General features: G+C 47.5%; 1 protein-coding gene across 5 annotated transcripts in view; it reads left to right on the top strand.

Annotated features, from left to right (window-relative positions):
• Positions 1 to 18,615, top strand: part of ARSG (arylsulfatase G) — a 185,395-nt gene that overhangs the window by 122,722 nt on the left and 44,058 nt on the right. For all 5 annotated transcript variants that reach the window (XM_055386988.2, XM_055386991.2, XM_031011442.3 and 2 more), the window contains exons 9-10: positions 5,503 to 5,611; positions 15,520 to 15,640. In XM_055386988.2, the coding sequence (XP_055242963.2) occupies positions 5,503 to 5,611; positions 15,520 to 15,640 (230 nt within the window). The remainder of the gene's footprint in view (positions 1 to 5,502; positions 5,612 to 15,519; positions 15,641 to 18,615) is intronic.

Here is an 18,615-nt window from a genome sequence, read left to right as displayed (position 1 = left end):
AGTGCGAGCCACTGCACTGGGCTGAAAGCCTGCTTCTTTAGAAGGTTATTAGAATGTGCACTCCTCGGAACAGGCACTCTACCCAGTCACAAATGCTAATGCCTTTGTGGGCCAGGCAGGTGATATAAAGGAACACATGTTTGTTTTTGTCAGTTATGGGCAGTGTTAGGAATTCAATATACTGGAGAGAGGACCCTGTCGAATGACATTCAGCATTAGTTAAATGGAAAACACTACGCATGCCCAACCAAACTGTCGGAGGTTGTGATCTCTGCTATTTTCCCCCTACAGGTAATTTGGTTGGCACTTCTCTGGCAGGCATTATGCAAAAGTACCTTGCTTAAAGCTTTATATACACTATCTTATATAACCGTTCCCACAACCCTGTGAGATACATACAACTGACCTTTCAGCGACACGGATTTGAACTGCGTGGGTCCACTTAATACATGAATTTTCTTCTGCCACTGCCACCCCTGAGACGGCAAGACCAACCTCTCCTCTTCCTCCTCCTCTTCTTCCTGAGCCTACTCAACGTGAGGACAACGAGGATGAAGCCCTTTATGATGATCCAATTCCACTTAATGAATAGAAAATATATTTTGTCTTTCTTCCAATTTTCTTTTTCCTTCCTTCCTTCCTTCTACCTTCCTTCCTCCTTCCTCCCTTCCTTTCTCTCTTTCTTTCTTTCTTTACTCTTTTTTTTTTTTTTGACAGTCTTGCTGTGTTGCCCAGGCTAGAGGGCAGTGATCTAATCAGAGCTCACTGCTGCCTCAACCTCCTGGGCTCAAGCGATCCTCCCACCTCAGCCTCCCAAGTAACTTGGACTACCAGCTACACTCCCAAGTAGCTGGGACTACCACACTTAGCTAATTATTTATTTATTTATTTATGTATTTATTTATTTATTTAGTAGAGACACGGGTCTCACTATGTTGCCCAGTCTGGTCTTGGACTCCTGGGCACAAGCCATCCTCCTGCCTTGACCTCCCAAAGTGGTGGGATTACAGGTTTCAGCTACTGTGCTTGGCCAGGATTTTCTTACTAACATTTTCTTTTCTCTAGCTCATTTTATTATAAGTCTACAGTATATAATACATGTAACATACTAAATGTGTCTTAATTAAATGTTTATGTTATTGGTACGGCTTCCTGGTCAACATAAGGCTATTAGTAGTTAAGTTTTGGGAGAGTCAAAGGTTATGCCCAGATTTTCAACTGCTTGGGAGTCAGTGCCCTAACTCTTGTGTTATTCAAGGGTCAACTGTACAGTCATTTCCCTGCTTCCTGGCTGAGATGATTGAGACTGAGGGAGGTTATGAATTCTGCCCAAGGCCACTTGGTTGGCAGGGGTGGCACTGGAGACCTGCCTGCCCCCAAAGGCGTCATCCTAATTATTCCTTGAATACTTCTTCAACTCTAGTTTTCAAACCACTGACATCAGAATTACCTAGAATCAGAGCCCCACCCCAGACTTATTAAATTAGAATTCCTGGGAATAGGACCCAGAAATCCATGTCGTAGATGAGATCTCTTCTGGTGATTCTCTTGTATGGAGAAATTTGCGAATTTCCTTGTTTTCTGCATTGCCTTTCTGACTCAGTGAAACATGGCCCTTGGGTCCCAGCCAAGAAAGACCACTGTTCCTCCGCGTGGGCAGTGGTGAGTCTTCCCCGGCCTGCCCCTGTCTTCATGCATCATAAAATGCCACTTCACTTCCGTAACCAGAGAAGCACAAATAAGCAAATTCATGAATCATGGTTTTGTTGATATTTTGGTTGCTGTGGCTAAATATTTATTGCTTTAAGAGGTTCTGCTTTAATTAGAGTCACAAGTAACCACAAGTGCGTAGAAATGCATTCTCATGGCCATAAGACATGCATTTCTCGACAAAAAGCCGAAGGCAACTAACACTTTTAATGTGCCAGTGCCTGATCAAAGTATGGAGGCTTATCTAAATGAATGAATAGTGTTTGAAATTGAAAAGTGATTAGAAGTTTCATTTATGGATTATCTATTGTTCTTACTTACTATGACTTATAAGGTCATATTTATGATGCTGTGGCATAGAGGTATAAAGGCGTGGGCAACAGAAAGCCTGCAGTGACGACGATTATTAGCTACATTTAACTTTGAAATGTGCTGTGTTCTCTTCCCGATCTTGCCCCTTGCCCTCCTTCCCTGGGAATGGGTGCTCTCCACACTAAATCCCCAGGAGGGTTTTAGAAGATATTGATGTCAGAGCTTCACTGCAGTTCGATTAAATCACAGTCTCTGGGAAAGAGACTTTGGCATGCGTATTTTTTAAAAGCTCCCCAGTGATTCTAATACATATTCAAAATGGAACCACCTCCCTAGGTTTAGTGAGTGAGGGTGCTGGCTGTGCAGTCAGACCGGCGTTCACATCTTGGCTCTATCATTTTCTTTCTTTCCTTTTTTTTTTTTTTTTTTTTTTGACAGAGTCTCTGTCATGCAGGCTGGAGTGAAGGGGCTCAATTTTGGCTCACTGCAACCTCCGCCTCCCAGGTTCAAGTGATTCTCCTGCCTCAGCCTCCTGAGTAGCTGGGATTACAGGCATGCGCCACCACGCCTGGCTAATTTTTGTATTTTTAGTAGAGATGGGGTTTCACCATGTTAGTCAGGCTGGTCTCGAACTCCTGACCTCGTGATCTGCCCACCTCAGCCTCCCAAAGTGCTGGGATTACAGGCGTGAGCCACTGCACCCGGCCGGCTCTATCATTTTCTAGCTATGTGACTTGGGGGCAAATTACTTAGCCTTTCTGAGCTTTGGTTTCCCCATCTGAAAGATGGGGACAATAGTGGCTAACTTGAGAGGTGGTCATAAGGATTCAATGAGATAATGCCAGGAAGCATGTATCATGCTGAGGAGCACTTAACTTGGTACTTAGTAAGGGCTCAATAAATATGAGATGTTATTGTTGTTGTTATTAGTATTATGTTTAACTTAGAATAACTATCCATTAGTGGGAGCAGGTATTACTGAAGAATATTGGGGGATCAGGAGTAGCTATCCTAGAATTTAGCCTTTGCTGGTGCAGATAAAACACAACGCGCCTGTTTGATATAAGCATATGCATCTCATAATTAGAGTACACAATCCTAGGGGCTGATAGAATGCCAGTCAGATCTTTGTAAGTTTTGTCTACTCCTAGCAGTACCAGTGAGAAGTTGAGATTTATAGCAAGACAGTATCTGCGCTGTTGGTGATACATAAATATTTTACAATTGCTTGTTCACACTCTAGACCCTTTTAAGATAAATCCCTTTAGAATACAAGGTCTGTGGACCTGTGATCATTTGCGTGGCTGGCATATATAATTGTGTCTTCCTGTTAGAGCCAGAACGCAGGATGTAGCCTGCACTAGCCAACTAGTCTGTACAACAGAAAGAGGGGATTGCTCCTTAAGTGGCCACACTGAGAGGCTTCTCTCAGCCAATCTTTTTCTTTCTCCTAATTCCTGAATCTTTTGCAAGGAGATTGTCTGCTTTGTTGACTACACCTGTTTTATAACTAGATGGATTCCTCCAAACCCCTCCAGCTTTCAGTCCTTTGCTGAAATAAGACAAGCACATTGAAACGTTTTTCTCTGAAGAGCGTATTAGGAAAGTCAGTCACCTACAAGAGAGCAACACAAAAGGTTGTGGCAAACGAGAAGAATCCCTAATTCTTGAAGGGATCCCTAATTGGTGAAGACCAATTAGCAAATTTATTAATTAAAGGTCAGTTTACCCTTCTGGAAACATCCTGGAGGCAGAGACCAAATCCTGTGTTCAACCCTGGTGCCATTGCCCACCCCAGCGCCTTCTGGTTGACCGATAGAGCTAATGGCTTGTTTCCTGGAACTACAGCCGTGATCTTTCGTTAGCATCTGGCCTCAAAGGTTAAGCAAGACTATTTGAATAGTGTACACCATGGACATGCAGATAAACAGGCTCCCCGTTTTCACCCACCCATACCTCAAGCTTCCACAAAGATGCCCCCACGGGGGTGGAAGTATCTACAAAGCCCTGGCACATGCTTTTGAGCGGATGCTTCCTCCCTGCCCTTTGGCCCTAAGCTGACGCATAAGTCATACATTCCAAAGCCACGTGGAAATGCGTTTTATGCTTGCTGGAGTTCTGGATTCTTTGTTCCAAGTGCGTGAATAAATTGGAGGGAGCTATATGTATTTATGGGAGACGTGGCTCTCGATAGGAAGGATGTATTTGAGAAACGCTGGGCTAGATCAAAGAGCATCTCATTCAGCCTGCAGAGACTCCAGTTAGATTTTTGAACCCCACACCCTTAAACATAAACAGTCCATAGGACGTAAGTTATTTTGTGTTTTGTTTCTTACTTCAAAACTTGAGGGACTCCAAAGCTGATTATGAAAGAGTCCTAAGAATGCTGAGCATTTCCCGTGTGGTGTGCTGGGCCAGGGACATCAAAGGTTCCGTTTGCAACAGTGCTAGTATAGGGCGACAGAAGCCTTCATCTTCTTCCTCCCCACGCTTCTCCCCACATAATTGCTTTTATTATTCACACCAGCCAAACAAAGGGAAATTGCATGACCGCAGTGTGCGTGAGCCACACACAGCACTTGCCTTGGAAAGGCTGTGCACACGCTAACTTTGTAGGATCCTTGGCCCTTGGCTCAACCAGGATGAGGGTGGGGTGTGTGTGGGGGTGGTGGGATGGCCGTGGTTAATGCAACCCAACATGTATTCAGGATGTTTCCATCAAGCATGACCTCATGTCTTCCAGCCCGCCAGCCATCATTATACTGGTGGTCATTTTTGACTTAATGGTTACAAAAATAATTCCTTTAATAACCAAAGTGGAAATTCATAGATTGCACGTAGTTGTTTCTTACCTCCACCAGGAGGCAAGAGGTTGGAACTATTACTGACACTGTCTCCATAATATCAGAACAACTCATTAATTCAAGGAAAAACAAAGCAAAGCAAAACAAAATAAAGCCATAAAATCCATGCCAGATCGGTTCTTGGATGTTGAGCAGATCAAATAGCTGCAGAAGTTTCCTTCTTTCTCTCTTCTTTAATAGTTGTATTTCTTCATCCTAAACAGACAGTCACATTATGATCACCAGGAAGAGAAATTCACTTACTCAACTAAGATTTGCTAAGCCCCACTATGTCTTAGGTGCATGAGACTGATGAAGTCTCATGGTGTTGAGACACACAACAAGCAAATCAATAAATGAAAAAATAATTTACAGTGGGGAAGGTCTCATGAAGAAAATAAAATGAGGTGATTCAGTAGAGTGAGGCAACTTTTTACATCTGAAGTCCAGTAAAATAAAAAGCATATTTTGAAAGATACTAGCTAGTTGAGGGAAATAGCTGGTTACCAGAAAAGTCATTCCTTTGTTGGGGTTATTGGAAACTCAGAGAGGGGTTCTCCCAGAGACTAGCTCTTAGCTGAAAAGAAGTCTCGAGTTATCACCATGGATGAACCAGCTGCCTCCCCTCCTCTCACAGGGGGAAGTCCAGCCAAGCAGACGACCTGGGAAGGAGGGCACCGGGTCCCAGCACTGGCTTACTGGCCTGGCAGAGTTCCAGTTAATGTCACCAGCACTACCTTGTTAAGGTATGAGACCAAAACTACCTTGAGATGTTGGGGCCCAGAGCAAGAAAAGTCATGGAGGCATGGGTGGCTAGATGGAGGCATGGGTGGCTAGATGGAGGCATGGGTGGCTAGAGGCCTCAGGAAGGTCATTCACCACTTGCCTTTGCCGGGTGTTCCCAGACACTTCTAAGACTCTGACTGTAGAAGTGATGAAAGTAATAGTGAAGTGGGGCCACGTGTGGAGGCTTGCTTCTGTAATCCTAGCACTTTGGGAGGCTGAGGCAGGAGGATTGCTGAGGCCAGGAGTTTGAGACTACCCTGGTCAACATAGCAAGACCCTATCTCTAAAAAGAAGGGAAGGGAAGAGAAGGGAGGGGAGGGGAGGGAAGGGGAGAAGAGGGGAGGGGAGAGGAGGGGAGGGGAGGGAGAAACAGTGAAGTGGGACTCAAGCCATCTTCTGGGAATAACGCCTGAGTGAAGAAGGGATTGGTTGGCTTCACGTACATCAGCGTTGGGTCCTGGCTGTGTCTGCTGGAGAGAGTGCAGAAAAGGCAGCAGCAGCAGCATCTCCCTCTCAGCCTGTGCCAAGCTGAGATCCTTTGAGATCTAATTGTTCCATCCTTGGGGTTAAGGCAGGTGTCTTAGGGGTGGCTGTGAGAAGCCGGCTAGTCTCTAGCAATCCCATGGCCCCAAGAAAGGAGTCCAGATGTCCACTTCCCTGGAGGAGGGTGGAGAAGAAAAGTGGCCCCTCCAGGCCATTAGGGAAATAATGAATCCTTAGGTGAAGACATTCCTCCTGCCTCTGGCCATGACGCTTCTTAATGAGCTGAGTGTCTGGGTGCTTCCTTTATTAGAAGGAAGCTCACTGCATAGCTCACTGCAGACCCATCACATCAGGTAAATGTGATGTCTCACCATTACTCTTATTGCCGCCTTAAGGCAGATCCAGGAGGCCATCTCCATGGCAAAGAACTTGGCTGTGCAGCGTCTATGTGAAAACAACATCTTCCCAGCTATGGAACCATGACTTATCCTGGGGACTTTTCACTAATTCAGACAGGACCTTCCTCTCTGTGTTCTGCCCTGTGTTCACTAGCAAGGGGAACCCTCCGTAGAACCCTGTGCTCATTCATGTGCTCAGAAAACTGCTGGTTAAAGACTGATTTCCTAATTCCAAAGGTTCTTTGCCATTAGCCTAATGAGTTCTGGCGTAAAGAACACAGCTGAGTAGAGGCAGGCAAGCTTCATTGGCACCCTCTGACTTCCCTAGATCCAATGGGGAGGAGGGGAGAGACTCAAAGTCCAGGGGAAAAGGGTAAACAGCTTTCAGGGCCAAAGTATGAGGTGGGTGGGCATCACCCCTGGCAGCCTGTGGGGCCCCCAGGAATTCCGGGTCAGCCCTGTACAGTCAGGAGGGGGCAGCGTGCTGTCAACGGGTACCAGCAGGTGTGACAACAACAGCAGAGCCTGGAATCTGTGATGTCAGGCTGCCTGGGAAAAGGGCCAGGCAGGCTGCTTTTATAGGGCTGACTTGGTGTAGTCAAAGTGCTTATCAAGAGGGGCCAAGTGTTCACGGGCCAGGCTGCACATAGACAAGTAACTCAGCCGTCTCTCAAGTTGCTTCACAGAAAGCCAACCAGTGGCTTCTCATCGGAGAATGGTGTTTGCACCTACAGTCAACCATAATAAAACTGCCTCATCTCGTTGATAATGTAGGGCCTTAGAGGAGACAACTGACTGAGAGGATGGTTTGGTGACCCAAGGCAGTGAGTTCTTGGTACAAGGCAGTGTCTGCCTGAGGGCCCCAGAATTGTACCAGGATAATACCAATACACCGTATCGGTACCTCCTAGGAGATACATTAGATTGGTGCAAAAGTCATTGCGGTTTTTGCCATTACTTTTAGTAGCAAAAACTGCAATGACTTTCACACCAACCTAATATATAGCGTATCACACACACACACACACATATACCTTTTATTTTATTTATTTTTTTAAGAGACACGGCATCACTCTGTTGCCCAGACCGTAGTGCAGTGCCAAGATCATAGCTCACTGCAGCCTTGAACTCCTGGGTTTGTGTAATCCTCCCATCTCAGCCTCCCAAGTAGCTGGGACTACAGGCATGCGCCACTATGCCTGGCTAATTTTTTAATTTTTTGTAGAGATGGGGACTCTTAATGTTGCCCAGGCTGGTGTTGAACTCCTGGTCCCAAGCACTCTTCCCTCCTGGGCCTCCCAAAGCACTGGGATTACAGGCATGAGCCATCACACACAGCCAAGGCTAGTTTTTGGTGTTAAATTAGGCTGGATTTCAGCCAGCCAGTTTTACCTCTATAGATTTACCCTCTTGCTGTTTCCCATATGAATCCATGTTAAGCAAATTTGGGCGGAGTTTCCTACTGCCTGGACAGGCTGTGTATGTGTGTTTCTCTTTCCCTTGACACCTCAGGGTCAGCTTGACAGAGAATGGTACTATGATCCAAATTCAAGACATTGATGCTAATGCTTCATGTTGTTGGGAGCCCAGCCCGGCACCCTCCGCCCAGACTGCATATCACCTACTCTTGTTTCATTGCTTGAGGAATATAGATCTTCCAGATCAGAGATAACTCCCTTAAGCCACTAAGAGCTAAAGCCAGAGTCCCTTAAACCTATATCCTTAAGGCCCTGAGGAATTATGAGCATCAGAGAGTGGTCAAGTTGATATAAATATGAGTACAGAAAAGTAAAAGAGAATGTGTGGGAGGGGGGGTGGGGGATCCATTCACATGGATCCCATTGGTTTTAGAGATAACCAATGTTAATATCGGTGTGTACCTGGGTGATGTCATAAGATGAAAGAAGGGTCTTGCACGTGACCTGCCTCCACAGACACAAGTACAGGATGGGGAAAATGCATTTATTCCACAGATGCTTATTGCCATGTCCAACTATGGGTCAATCATTACTCCAGGGACTGGGGAGATGGCAGTCATGAGCAGAACAGACAGAAAGCTCTTTGTTTAGGGGCTACCTTACCTTCAGGAGGCCAGGGCTCTGGCAGCACATGGGAAAAAGTTTCAGTAGTTTTAACCTAAAACTGTGCTGCAGGCTTTCCCAACCGTGGCGTGGTCGGCATTTTGGGCTGGATCACTCTTTGTTTTGGAGGACTGTCCTGTGTGCTTTATAGGATGTTTAGCAGCAGTCCTGGCTTCTACCCATTAGATGCCAATCGTGTCCCCACCCCACCCCCTAAGTTGTACAATTAAAACGTTTCCAGACAGTGCCAAATGTCCCCGGGGAGAATGAACTCACTCTGGCTGAGAACTACGGCTTTAGCGGCAGCTCTTTTAGCCATATACAAGAAGGGGAAGGGCCTGCTCTGCCTCTGAGCTGGGAGACCCCTACCTCTGCTCCGAATGAGGATCGATCCTTCAGAGATGAACTGGGGCAATTATGAGGTGACCAGAATGGCAAAAAGGACTTGAAACAATCTTATTTGAAAAACAGCTAAGGCCGGACGCGGTGGCTCACACCTGTAATCCCAGCACTTTGGGAGGCCGAGGCGGGCGGATCATGAGGTCAGGAGCTCGAGACCAGCCTGACCAACATGGTGAAACCCCGTCTCTACTAAAAATACAAAAATTAGCTGGGCGTGGTGGTGCGTGCCTGTAATCCCAGCTACTCAGGAGCCTGAGGCAGGAGAATTGCTTGGACCCAAGAGGCGGAGGTTGCAGTGAGCTGAGATCGCACCATTGCATTCCAGCCTGGGTGACAGTGAGACTCTGTCTCAAAAAAAAAAAAAAAAGAAAAACAGCTAAAGCTGCTGTGTAGCCAGAAGAGGTAACTCCCTGGGCTACCTCGTGGCTCTGAAAGACAGTCAGGTGTGTGGAAGAGGGATTCAGCTGGTTCTGGCCTGTCCCAAGGCACCAGTCTTGGAAGTAAAAGCTACAAGGAGGCTGTGCTCACATCAGTGTCTTGTGGTTTAGCTGTCACCTACAGGCAGGGCCTAGCCACATGTCGCCTTTCCAAGTCCTCTCCTCCTCCCTGGATCTGGCAGTGGGTAGTGGTGGTTGGTGGAGGTGGTCTCACCCCCACCCCCACTCTTGGCAGCTCTCTTTACTCTGTAAGAAGCGCTTGGTTTGCTGGGGGGCATCCCCTGATGCTCTGGGACCCCTGCGACCCCGGTTCTCCCTGAAATCAATGTGGCTGGGGCTATGCTGGCTTCTAAGAGGGACCCGTGTGTGGATGAGGGTGCCAGGGAAGCTGCCCATCAAATGTGAGCATAGGCTTGCCCCTCATATCTCCACGGCTGAGACCAGGAAGGGGTGGGCACCTCACTTTTCTCGGCGATAATGACAGGGAAGAACAATGCAGGAAAAAAGTTAAAACTAAATGCAGAAAGAAATTTACAACTCAGTGCTAAGAAAGAACTGCTCCCACGGCCTAGGGATGATCCCTACTGTTCCCTGTCCCTTCCTCTTCTTCAGAGGAAGTTCTCTTCGTGCCTTCATTCGGGAGAGACGAACACAAAGCCTCTGTCTCTGTCCAGGTCCAAGCGCCTCCAATCCATCCCCAAGCAAACCCCTCCTGCCTCTCGCTTCCTGTCCTTAGATCAGATCCACCTTTTTTCCAGATAAAACGTTCTCAGCTTCTCTGTCCCCCGCCTTCATCCTGGGATGCCTTCCACCCCAGGGCTGCCCAGCACAGCACCTCAGTTCCCATACTATGCATCCTGAAGTCCATGTGGCTCCTTCTGGAATGAGCCCCCTGTTGGCCTTCCACTCCCCTTTCCCTACCCCCCACCTGCACACCTTGGGGTCCAGCAGGCCAGGCCTTTCTTTCTTTCTTTTCTTTTTTTTTTGAGATGGAGTTTCACTCTTGTCACCCAGGCTGGAGTGCAATGATGTGATCTCGGCTCACTGCAACCTCTGCTTCCCGGGTTCAAGTGATTCTCCTGCCTCAGTCTCCCCAGTAGCTGGGACTACAGGCATGCGCCACCATGCCCGGCTAATTTTTGTCTTTTTAGTAGAGACGGGTTTTATCATGTCGGCCAGGCTGGTCTCGAACTCCTGACCTCAAATGATCTGCCTGGCAGGTCAGGCCTTTCTGCAACCTCCTCGCCACCACTGCCCCATCTCCACTCCTAGGTTCCTTCAGCAACCCCTTGGATAAGAACACAAATGTGCACCCTTCCTACGAACAACCTTCAGAGCCTGGGGTGACCAGAGCCACAGGAAAGAAAAAGCACATATTTTCATAAGGGCAATGCAACCTGCAAAGATGTCACCCTGCCCACTCTGAGGACAGCCTTTTGTGCCATTGTGCAGAGCAATCTCAGCCTTCTCCTGTTATCAGGAGTGGGTTCATGGCTGCCCTTGTCACAACCAAAAAGCCCACTGAAATGGGGTTTCCTCCCATCAGAGGCTGGGAACCACTTCTCCATCAGACCCATGAGGCATATAGTGCCAGAGTCCATGGAATTTTGGAATTTTTTTTTTTTTTTAAGATGGAGTTTCCCTCTTGTCACTCAGGCTGGAGTGCAATGGCACGATCTCGGATCACTGCAACCTCCACCTCCTGGGTTCAAGCAATTCTCCTGCCTCAGCCTCCCGGGTAGCTGGGATTACAGGTGCCTGCCACCATGCCTGGCTAATTTGTTTTGTATTTTTAGTAGAGACAGGGATTCACCATGTTGGCCGGGCTGGTCTGGAACTCGTGACCTCAGGTGATTCACCCTCCTCGGCCTCCCAAAGTGCTGAGATTACAACTGTCAGCCACTGTGCCCGGTCCTTTTTTTTTTTTTTTTAAATGAAGGAAGAGACCCACGAAGGCAGAAGTGCCCAGGTCCCATGAAAGCTGCAATGTGGCTCTGCCAAAAGCCGGGCACCGAAACGAACAGGGGAAACTTTAAAGTATAAGTTTGTATTTATTTTGTCTCTTTCTCCGAGGTTCTAAAGACTCCCAGGCCCAATTTCTTTGGTGGGGTTTGAGGTTTGGAGTAGCTGGGGTGCCCTTGGTAGCCTTAGTAGGGCGGATGCTTTCTTCAAGTTCTCATGTAGGCTGGGGGCCCAGCCCTGGGATGACATTGGGCTGCATGTGCCAGGGACCGTCTCCCTCTTCCAGGGCTAAGCTCGGGGGCTTGGCTTTTTCTGTTACTTAAGGAAGGACTATTTGACAGCCCAAGCTTGCCAAATCGGGATGGGGCTGCCTCCAGCGGCCTGAGTCACTGGACATGTTGAAGCTTTTCTCATGGGCGAGAGGCTTTCTTTGTGCTCCGGATGGACTAGGTACCTCTGAAGTTCTTGCCAAAGTCTGAGACATTAGGATTCCGTGAACATTAGACTTAGTGCTATATAATTAGGATGCTAAACCTCAGGAGAGAGTAGTGGGGGGAAATCAGATGGAAAAAGAAAGTACACAATACTTTCCAAAATCGAACGCAGATCCTGTTTCTCTTGCTGACTGATTTGACCCATCTGTGACGCTGATCTCTCTTAGGGGCACAATTTAGAGAAAACTCGAGCAAACAGCTCCAAACCACCGCGGCCTTTTCAGACTGCTTTGTGGTCCTCTTTACTTTCCGGTTTGTGGCAGGAACCTTGGACTCTGGACAGGTTTCTGGGCTGTTCTGTGCTCTGCGAGTGCTGACTCTGCATTCTTGACTTTGCATCAGAGTGGGGTGCCAGGTCCTGGAGCTTGTTTCTTAAGAGATAAGCCACCAGCTCCATGGACTGTGGGAGCCAAAGGCAAACAGAAACACTGTACTGTAGTCAATGGAGAGATTCTGCCTGGGGTTGTAGGTAGAGCCCTGGAGAGGAGAAGGAGATGGCCAACAGGAGACAGAGCCTCAGAGCAGGTCCTTTCTGCAGCCCCCTTAGAGGGCGGATATCCCCCCAGCCCCTCAGATATCAGATTGGGGAAAGTGGGGATTTGTGGCCCTGGAGGCTTCCTGATGAATGGTGCATGCGAAAGCCTGAACTCTGCTGCTGCGCCCAGCCTCAGGGCTACCAGGGCCTCTTTCCTGGGAAAGTCCAGCTTCGCATTAGCTCAGCCCTCCTGGCTCCGGTAAGCCCCGCTGACTTCCAGTTGGCCTGGCTATCATATAAACGGCTCTGTTGAAGGGGCAGCCTCTCTGTTCTTGCGGAAGACTTTTTTTCCCCCAACATGAGCACAACAGGCTGGAGGAAGATGTGCCGTAGGTAGAGTAACCTTGCACCATATGACTTAAAAAAAGTCACATGAACAAAATCCACTAAAATATGAACAATGGCTGCCTTTGGGTGATGGACTAAGTGTGTGTTGTTCTCTCTTTTATATTTCCGGATGCTCTCATTTTTTCTACCATAAACATTCGCTATTTTTATTTATTTATTTATTTTTGGAGACAGAATCTTGCTCTTTCACCCAGGCTGGAGTGCAGTGGTGCAATCTCGGCTCACTGCAACCTCCACCTCCCAGGTTCAAGCCATTCACCTGCCTCAGCCTCCCAAGTAGCTGGGATTACAGGCGTGTGCCACTACACCCAGCTAATTTTTGTATTTTTAGTAGAGACAGGGTTTCGCCATGTTGGCCAGGCTGGTCTCAAACTTCTGACCTCAGGTGATCCACCCACCTCAGCCTTCCAAAGTGTTGGGATTACAGGCGTGAGGCACCGCACCTGGCCGCATTCACTGCTTTGTAATGGACTAAAAGAGCTAAAATAAAGCCAGTGGAATGTTCCACATATCATGGCATTTTGAACAAAAGCTAAATCTTTTATAACACAGAGACCCGCCTAATGGAAAATGCAGTGAATATTCTCTTGCAGACACCTGTCCCACACTGTTTCCTCTAAGCAAATGGCTGTCACAAGCTGGTGACAGGTAGAACCCCTCAGTTCTTAGGTGGGCTCACAGGGATTACCCTTGTGAATCATTAAGACACAAACATCCAGTGAGGACTTTCCGAGTGCCAGGTCTTCTTCTCTGTGCCTTACATGTGTGTTTCATGCACACAACCACCTGTGAGCTGGCACCAATACAGCAGTCCTCCTTTATCCACGGTTTCACTTTCTGCAGTTTTAGTTACCTGTGATCAACCATGGTCTATAAATATTAAATGAAAAATTACAGAAATGAATCTAAGTTTTAAATTGTGCACATTCTGAGGAGTGTGGTGAAGTCTGGCACCATCCCACCCACCCCGTAACGCCCTGGACGAGTCCGCCCTTTGTCCGGTGGATCCACGCTGTATACGCTACCTGCCTGGTAGTCACTTAGTAGCCATCTCAGTTATCAGATTGATTGTCGAGATACAGCAGTGCTTGTGTTCCAGTCACACTTATTTTTACTTACTAATGGCCCCAACGTGCAAGAGCAGTGATGTGGGCAATTCGAATATGCCAAAGAGAAGCCGAAATGTGCTTCCTTTAAGTGCAAGGTGAAGTTCTTGACTTAATAAGGAAAGAAGGCTGAGTGCAGTGGCTCCTGCCTGTAATCTCAGCACTTTGGGAGGCCGAGGCAGGTGGATCACTTGAGGTCAGGAGTTTGAGACCAACCTGGCCAACACGGCGAAACCCCATCTCTACTAAAAATACAAAAATTAGCTGGGTGTGGTGGCATGCACCTGTAGACCCAACTACTTAGGAGGCTGATGCAGGAGAATCGCTTGAACCCTGGAGGCAGAGGCTGCAGTGAGCCAAGGTTGCAACACTGCACCTCCAGCCTGGGCAACAGAACAAGACTCCATCTCAAAAAAAAAAAAAAAAGCAGAAAGAAAAAGAAATTATATGCTGAGGTTGTTAAGATCTATGGTGAGAATGAATCTTCTATTTTTTTGTTTTTTCTTTTTGCTTTTTTTTGGTAGAGATGGGATTTTGCCCTATTGCCCAGGCTGGTCTCAAACCGGCCATTGTTCACATGGCCATTGTTCAGCCTTTATTCACATTTTGGTGGATTTTGTTCATGTCAGAACAAAATCAACTGATCCACCCACCTTAACCTCCCAAAGTGCTGAGATTACAGGCATAAGCCACCAAGAATGAATTTCCTATCCATGAAATTCTAAAGAAGGAAAAAGAAGTTTGTGCTAATTTTGCTGTTGCACCTCAAGCTGCAAAAGTTATGGCCACAGTTCATGTTAAGTACTTAGTTAAGATGGAAAAGTCATTACATTTGTGAGTGGAAGACATGAACAGAAATGTGTTCTGATCGGGCGCAGTGGCTCGTGTCTGCAATCCCAGCACTTTGGGAGGCTGAGGCAGGAGAATCACCTGAAGCCAGGAGTTTGAAACCAGCCTAGGCAACATAGCAAGACCTTGTCTCTACAAAAAATAAATAAATAAATAAATAAATAAAAATCAATAAAACAACAAAGAAATCTTGTAGGTGTGCTGGTACATGCTTGTAGTCCCAGCTACTCTTGGAGTCAGATGAGAATTACTTCAGCCCAGGAGTTCAAGGTTACAGTGAGTTATGATCACACACTGCACTCCAGCCTGGATGACAGAGCAAGACTCTGTCTCTAAAAAAATTAAGAATAAACATGTTTGATTTATGGCAATCAGGTTTGGTACAATCCAAGGTTCCAGGCATTCACTGAGGCCCTTAGAATGTGTCTCTCTCTGATAAGGGGGGACTACTATATTATTAAAATATCATACCCATCTTAGAGAATTGAAAACTGAGGCATTGAGAAGCTAGATATGTGGCAGAGCTAGGATTTGAGCCCAGGCAACAGCTGGCTGCAGAGCCTGGGTGCTGAACCGCTGCACCATTCTGCCTCTTGTAGGAGCAGAAATCCAGGTGGAACTGAAAGGAAAAACAAGCAGGTAGAGAAGTTAAGCCAGCCCATAGGAGAGGCTGTCGGTGCTTGCTCTGGGCTGGTTCAGGTGGGTGTTGACACGGCAGGGTCAGGGAGCGAGTCAGAAGAGCTGGGGACAACTCAGTCTTGTTATTTCCGCAGTGTGCTGGACATTTTTCCAACCGTGGTAGCCCTGGCCCAGGCCAGCTTACCTCAAGGACGGCGCTTTGATGGTGTGGACGTCTCCGAGGTGCTCTTTGGCCGGTCACAGCCTGGGCACAGGGTAAGTGGAGGAGGTACTTGCCCACATGTAGGCTCTTTAGGAGGCTGGTCTGCTGCCTCTCACCTCTGTGCAGACAGAACCATCATCAGAAGATGGTCAAGAACAGGCTGCAGGTCGGATACAGTGGCTCACGCCTGTAATCCCAGCACTTTAGGAGATCAAGGTGGGCTGATCACTTGAGGTCAGGAGTTTGAGACCAGCCTGACCAAGATGGTGAAACCTCAACCTCACCTATACTAAAGATACAAAAATTAGCTGAGCATGGTGGCATGGGCCTGTAGTCCCAGCTACTTGGGAGGCTGAGGCAGCAGAATCACTTGAACCCGGGAGGCAGAGGTTGCCGCCAGCAAGTGGCTGGTTCAGACCCCAAAAGCTGAAGCATTTGAGATGAGCCTCTTTCTACCCCCAACCCCCAGTCCAGATTTATATTTAACAGTTTGGCTTAGGGTGGGTGTATATATAGGTTCTCATTCCCTATAATGGGCAATTTCTTTTCCTGCATGTATTTAATTTAATAACATAGCTACCCAGTATTTTTGTTAGATGAGATGACTGACTAGTGTCTGCAACCTGTTTATTGTGAGCCTCACCCTCTAGAATGGAAGCTTCTTGAGGGCAAGAATCTGAGCTGTTGAGTTGAGCTCCGAGTTCTCACTGCCTGCAGTCAGCCAGCATTTCAGTCCATGCAAACTGGATGAACCAATGAAGGAACAAATGAACAAATGAGTGAAAGACCCTTTGGACAGCAGGTCCAGCAAGGGCCTTACATCCAACATTCTCCCAGCTCCAGAGGGCTCAGCACACTCTTGGCAGCCTGTTTTTTTTTTGTGTTTTTTTTTTGAGATGGAGTCTTGCTCTGTCACCCAGGCGGGAGTGCAGTGGTGTGATCTCAGCTCACTGCAACCTCTGCCTCCCAGGTTCAAGCGATTCTGCTGCCTCAACCTCCCGAGTACCTGGGACTACAGGCCCATGCCACCATGCTCAGCTAATTTTTGTATCTTTAGTATAGGTGAGGTTTCACCATCTTGACCAGGCTGGTCTTGAACTCCTGACCTCAAGTGATCAGCCCGCCTTGGTCTCCCAAAGTGCTGGGATTACAGGTGTGAGCCACTGTATCTGACCTGCAGCCTGTTCTTGACCAAGCAGTCCTTGGCAATGGCTCTGGGCTTCCACTTCCCAGCGTCACCTCCTCAATGTCCCCTCTTTGTACTCTGAAGCACTCATTGGCAGTGACAGCCAGGAAATGTCAGGCCTCATGGCCTTTCCTTGTCTTTTCCCTGTTTTCCTTTCACCAAAAGGAAGAGGAAGCAGGAGGAGGCAAGGAGGCGGAAGGAGCACAGAGTCCCCTCTGCAATGCCCTGCAAATGCATGGCTTCTTGGTGAGGGACCCACACATCAAAGGGTCTATTTGTGTCTTTGCTAAGGGTCACATGGAAGTGACTCAAATGTACAGAAGTGTCCTGTGGCTGGTAGTTACCAAAGCTGCCCTTCCCACCCAGCCTCCCTCAGCAAACCAGAACATGGGTCTTCTATGGGCCATCGGTTCTTCTGTGCACATTAATGCAGTTTTTAGGGGTTGTTGGATGAGGCCTGAGAGGTGTTCTGAAGTCCTGCTTCTCCCCAGAATATCTGCCCCCTAGAGCTGCAGACCCTTCCAGGCCTAGCCCTTCTCCCTAAGCAGGAGCAGCCAGGCAGGAAGATGGTTTCCGCCTTGAGGTTGGAAGTTAGCAGTATGTGACCCTGGAGGGTTGTCACAGACGTCATTGGAGAGGTGCTCCGGAGTGTTTATTACCATGGCTGCTAGGAATAATTGGGGTCATCAGGAAGTGCTTCAAGGACTGTGGTCTCCTTGACGTTGTCGGTACTGCCTGTGGGAGCCAGCTCCTTCATGTACTAACTTCCTTTCTCAGACGGGAGAACTCTGCTCTTGCTCTAACTGGAGTTTTGCGCAGGCTCATAGAGACCCCATCCTAACTGGTGCCCAGCAGGGTTAGGCCCAGGAACCAGATTGGAAAACCAGATACAAGTCACAGCATCGTCATGGGGAGGTATGATGGCGTGGTTAATGCAGCTGGAGTCAGGACTGATTTGCTCCCTAACCACACCCCATGGCCCAGAAAGAAACAGCCATGCTTACTGCTTGTGGGAAGCAGCTGATGGTATCTTCAAGGTTAAGAGCACATGGGGCTGGCACCTGTGGGTCACACTCAGTCTCCCAGAGCATGCCTGCAGTGTCATTGAAGACACTTGAGATAAGATTCTGAAGTTTGAGGACAACATGGGTAGTTGCTGGACCTGAATTTGGGTTTGGTCTTCTCTAGTCAGTCCTCTCTATCAAAGCAAAGTCATAGGCCTAAAGAAATAAGAGTAAATTGTCTCAAATTTGGAATAGCTATGGGGGAGGCTCGAAGGTAAGAATATGAGGAATTATATATATACACACACACACAATATGCTATACATACTTACATGTATGCATATGTGTGCATATGTCTATACATATGTGTTATACGTGTGCATGCATATTCTAGACGTGTATGCATATGCATGTTTTGTTTTAATTTAATTTAATTTAATTTAATTTTTTGAGAGGAGTCTCACTCTGTCGCCCAGGCTGGAGTGCAGCGGCACAATCTTGGCTCACTGCAACCTCCACCTCCTGGGTTCAAGCGATTCTCCTGCCTCAGCCTCCCAAGTAGCTGGTATTACAGGCGCTCACCACCACGCCTAGATAATTTTTGTATTTTTAGTAGAGACAGGGTTTCACTGTGTTGGCCAGGCTGGTGTCAAACTCCTGACCTCAGGAGATCTGCCTGCCTCGGTCTCCCAAAGTGCTGGGATTACAGGCGTGAGCCACTGTGTCTGGCCTGCATATGCATGTTTATATACCATGTATGTATATTCATGTATGCATATCCACATCTGTATACATACATGCATACATATGTATGCATATGCATGCTTATACCACACAT

This window comes from Gorilla gorilla, chromosome 4, assembly GCF_029281585.2.
Source record: "Gorilla gorilla gorilla isolate KB3781 chromosome 4, NHGRI_mGorGor1-v2.1_pri, whole genome shotgun sequence".
NCBI classification, from domain to species: domain Eukaryota; kingdom Metazoa; phylum Chordata; class Mammalia; order Primates; family Hominidae; genus Gorilla; species Gorilla gorilla.
This window is presented reverse-complemented; position numbering and strand designations above follow the sequence as displayed.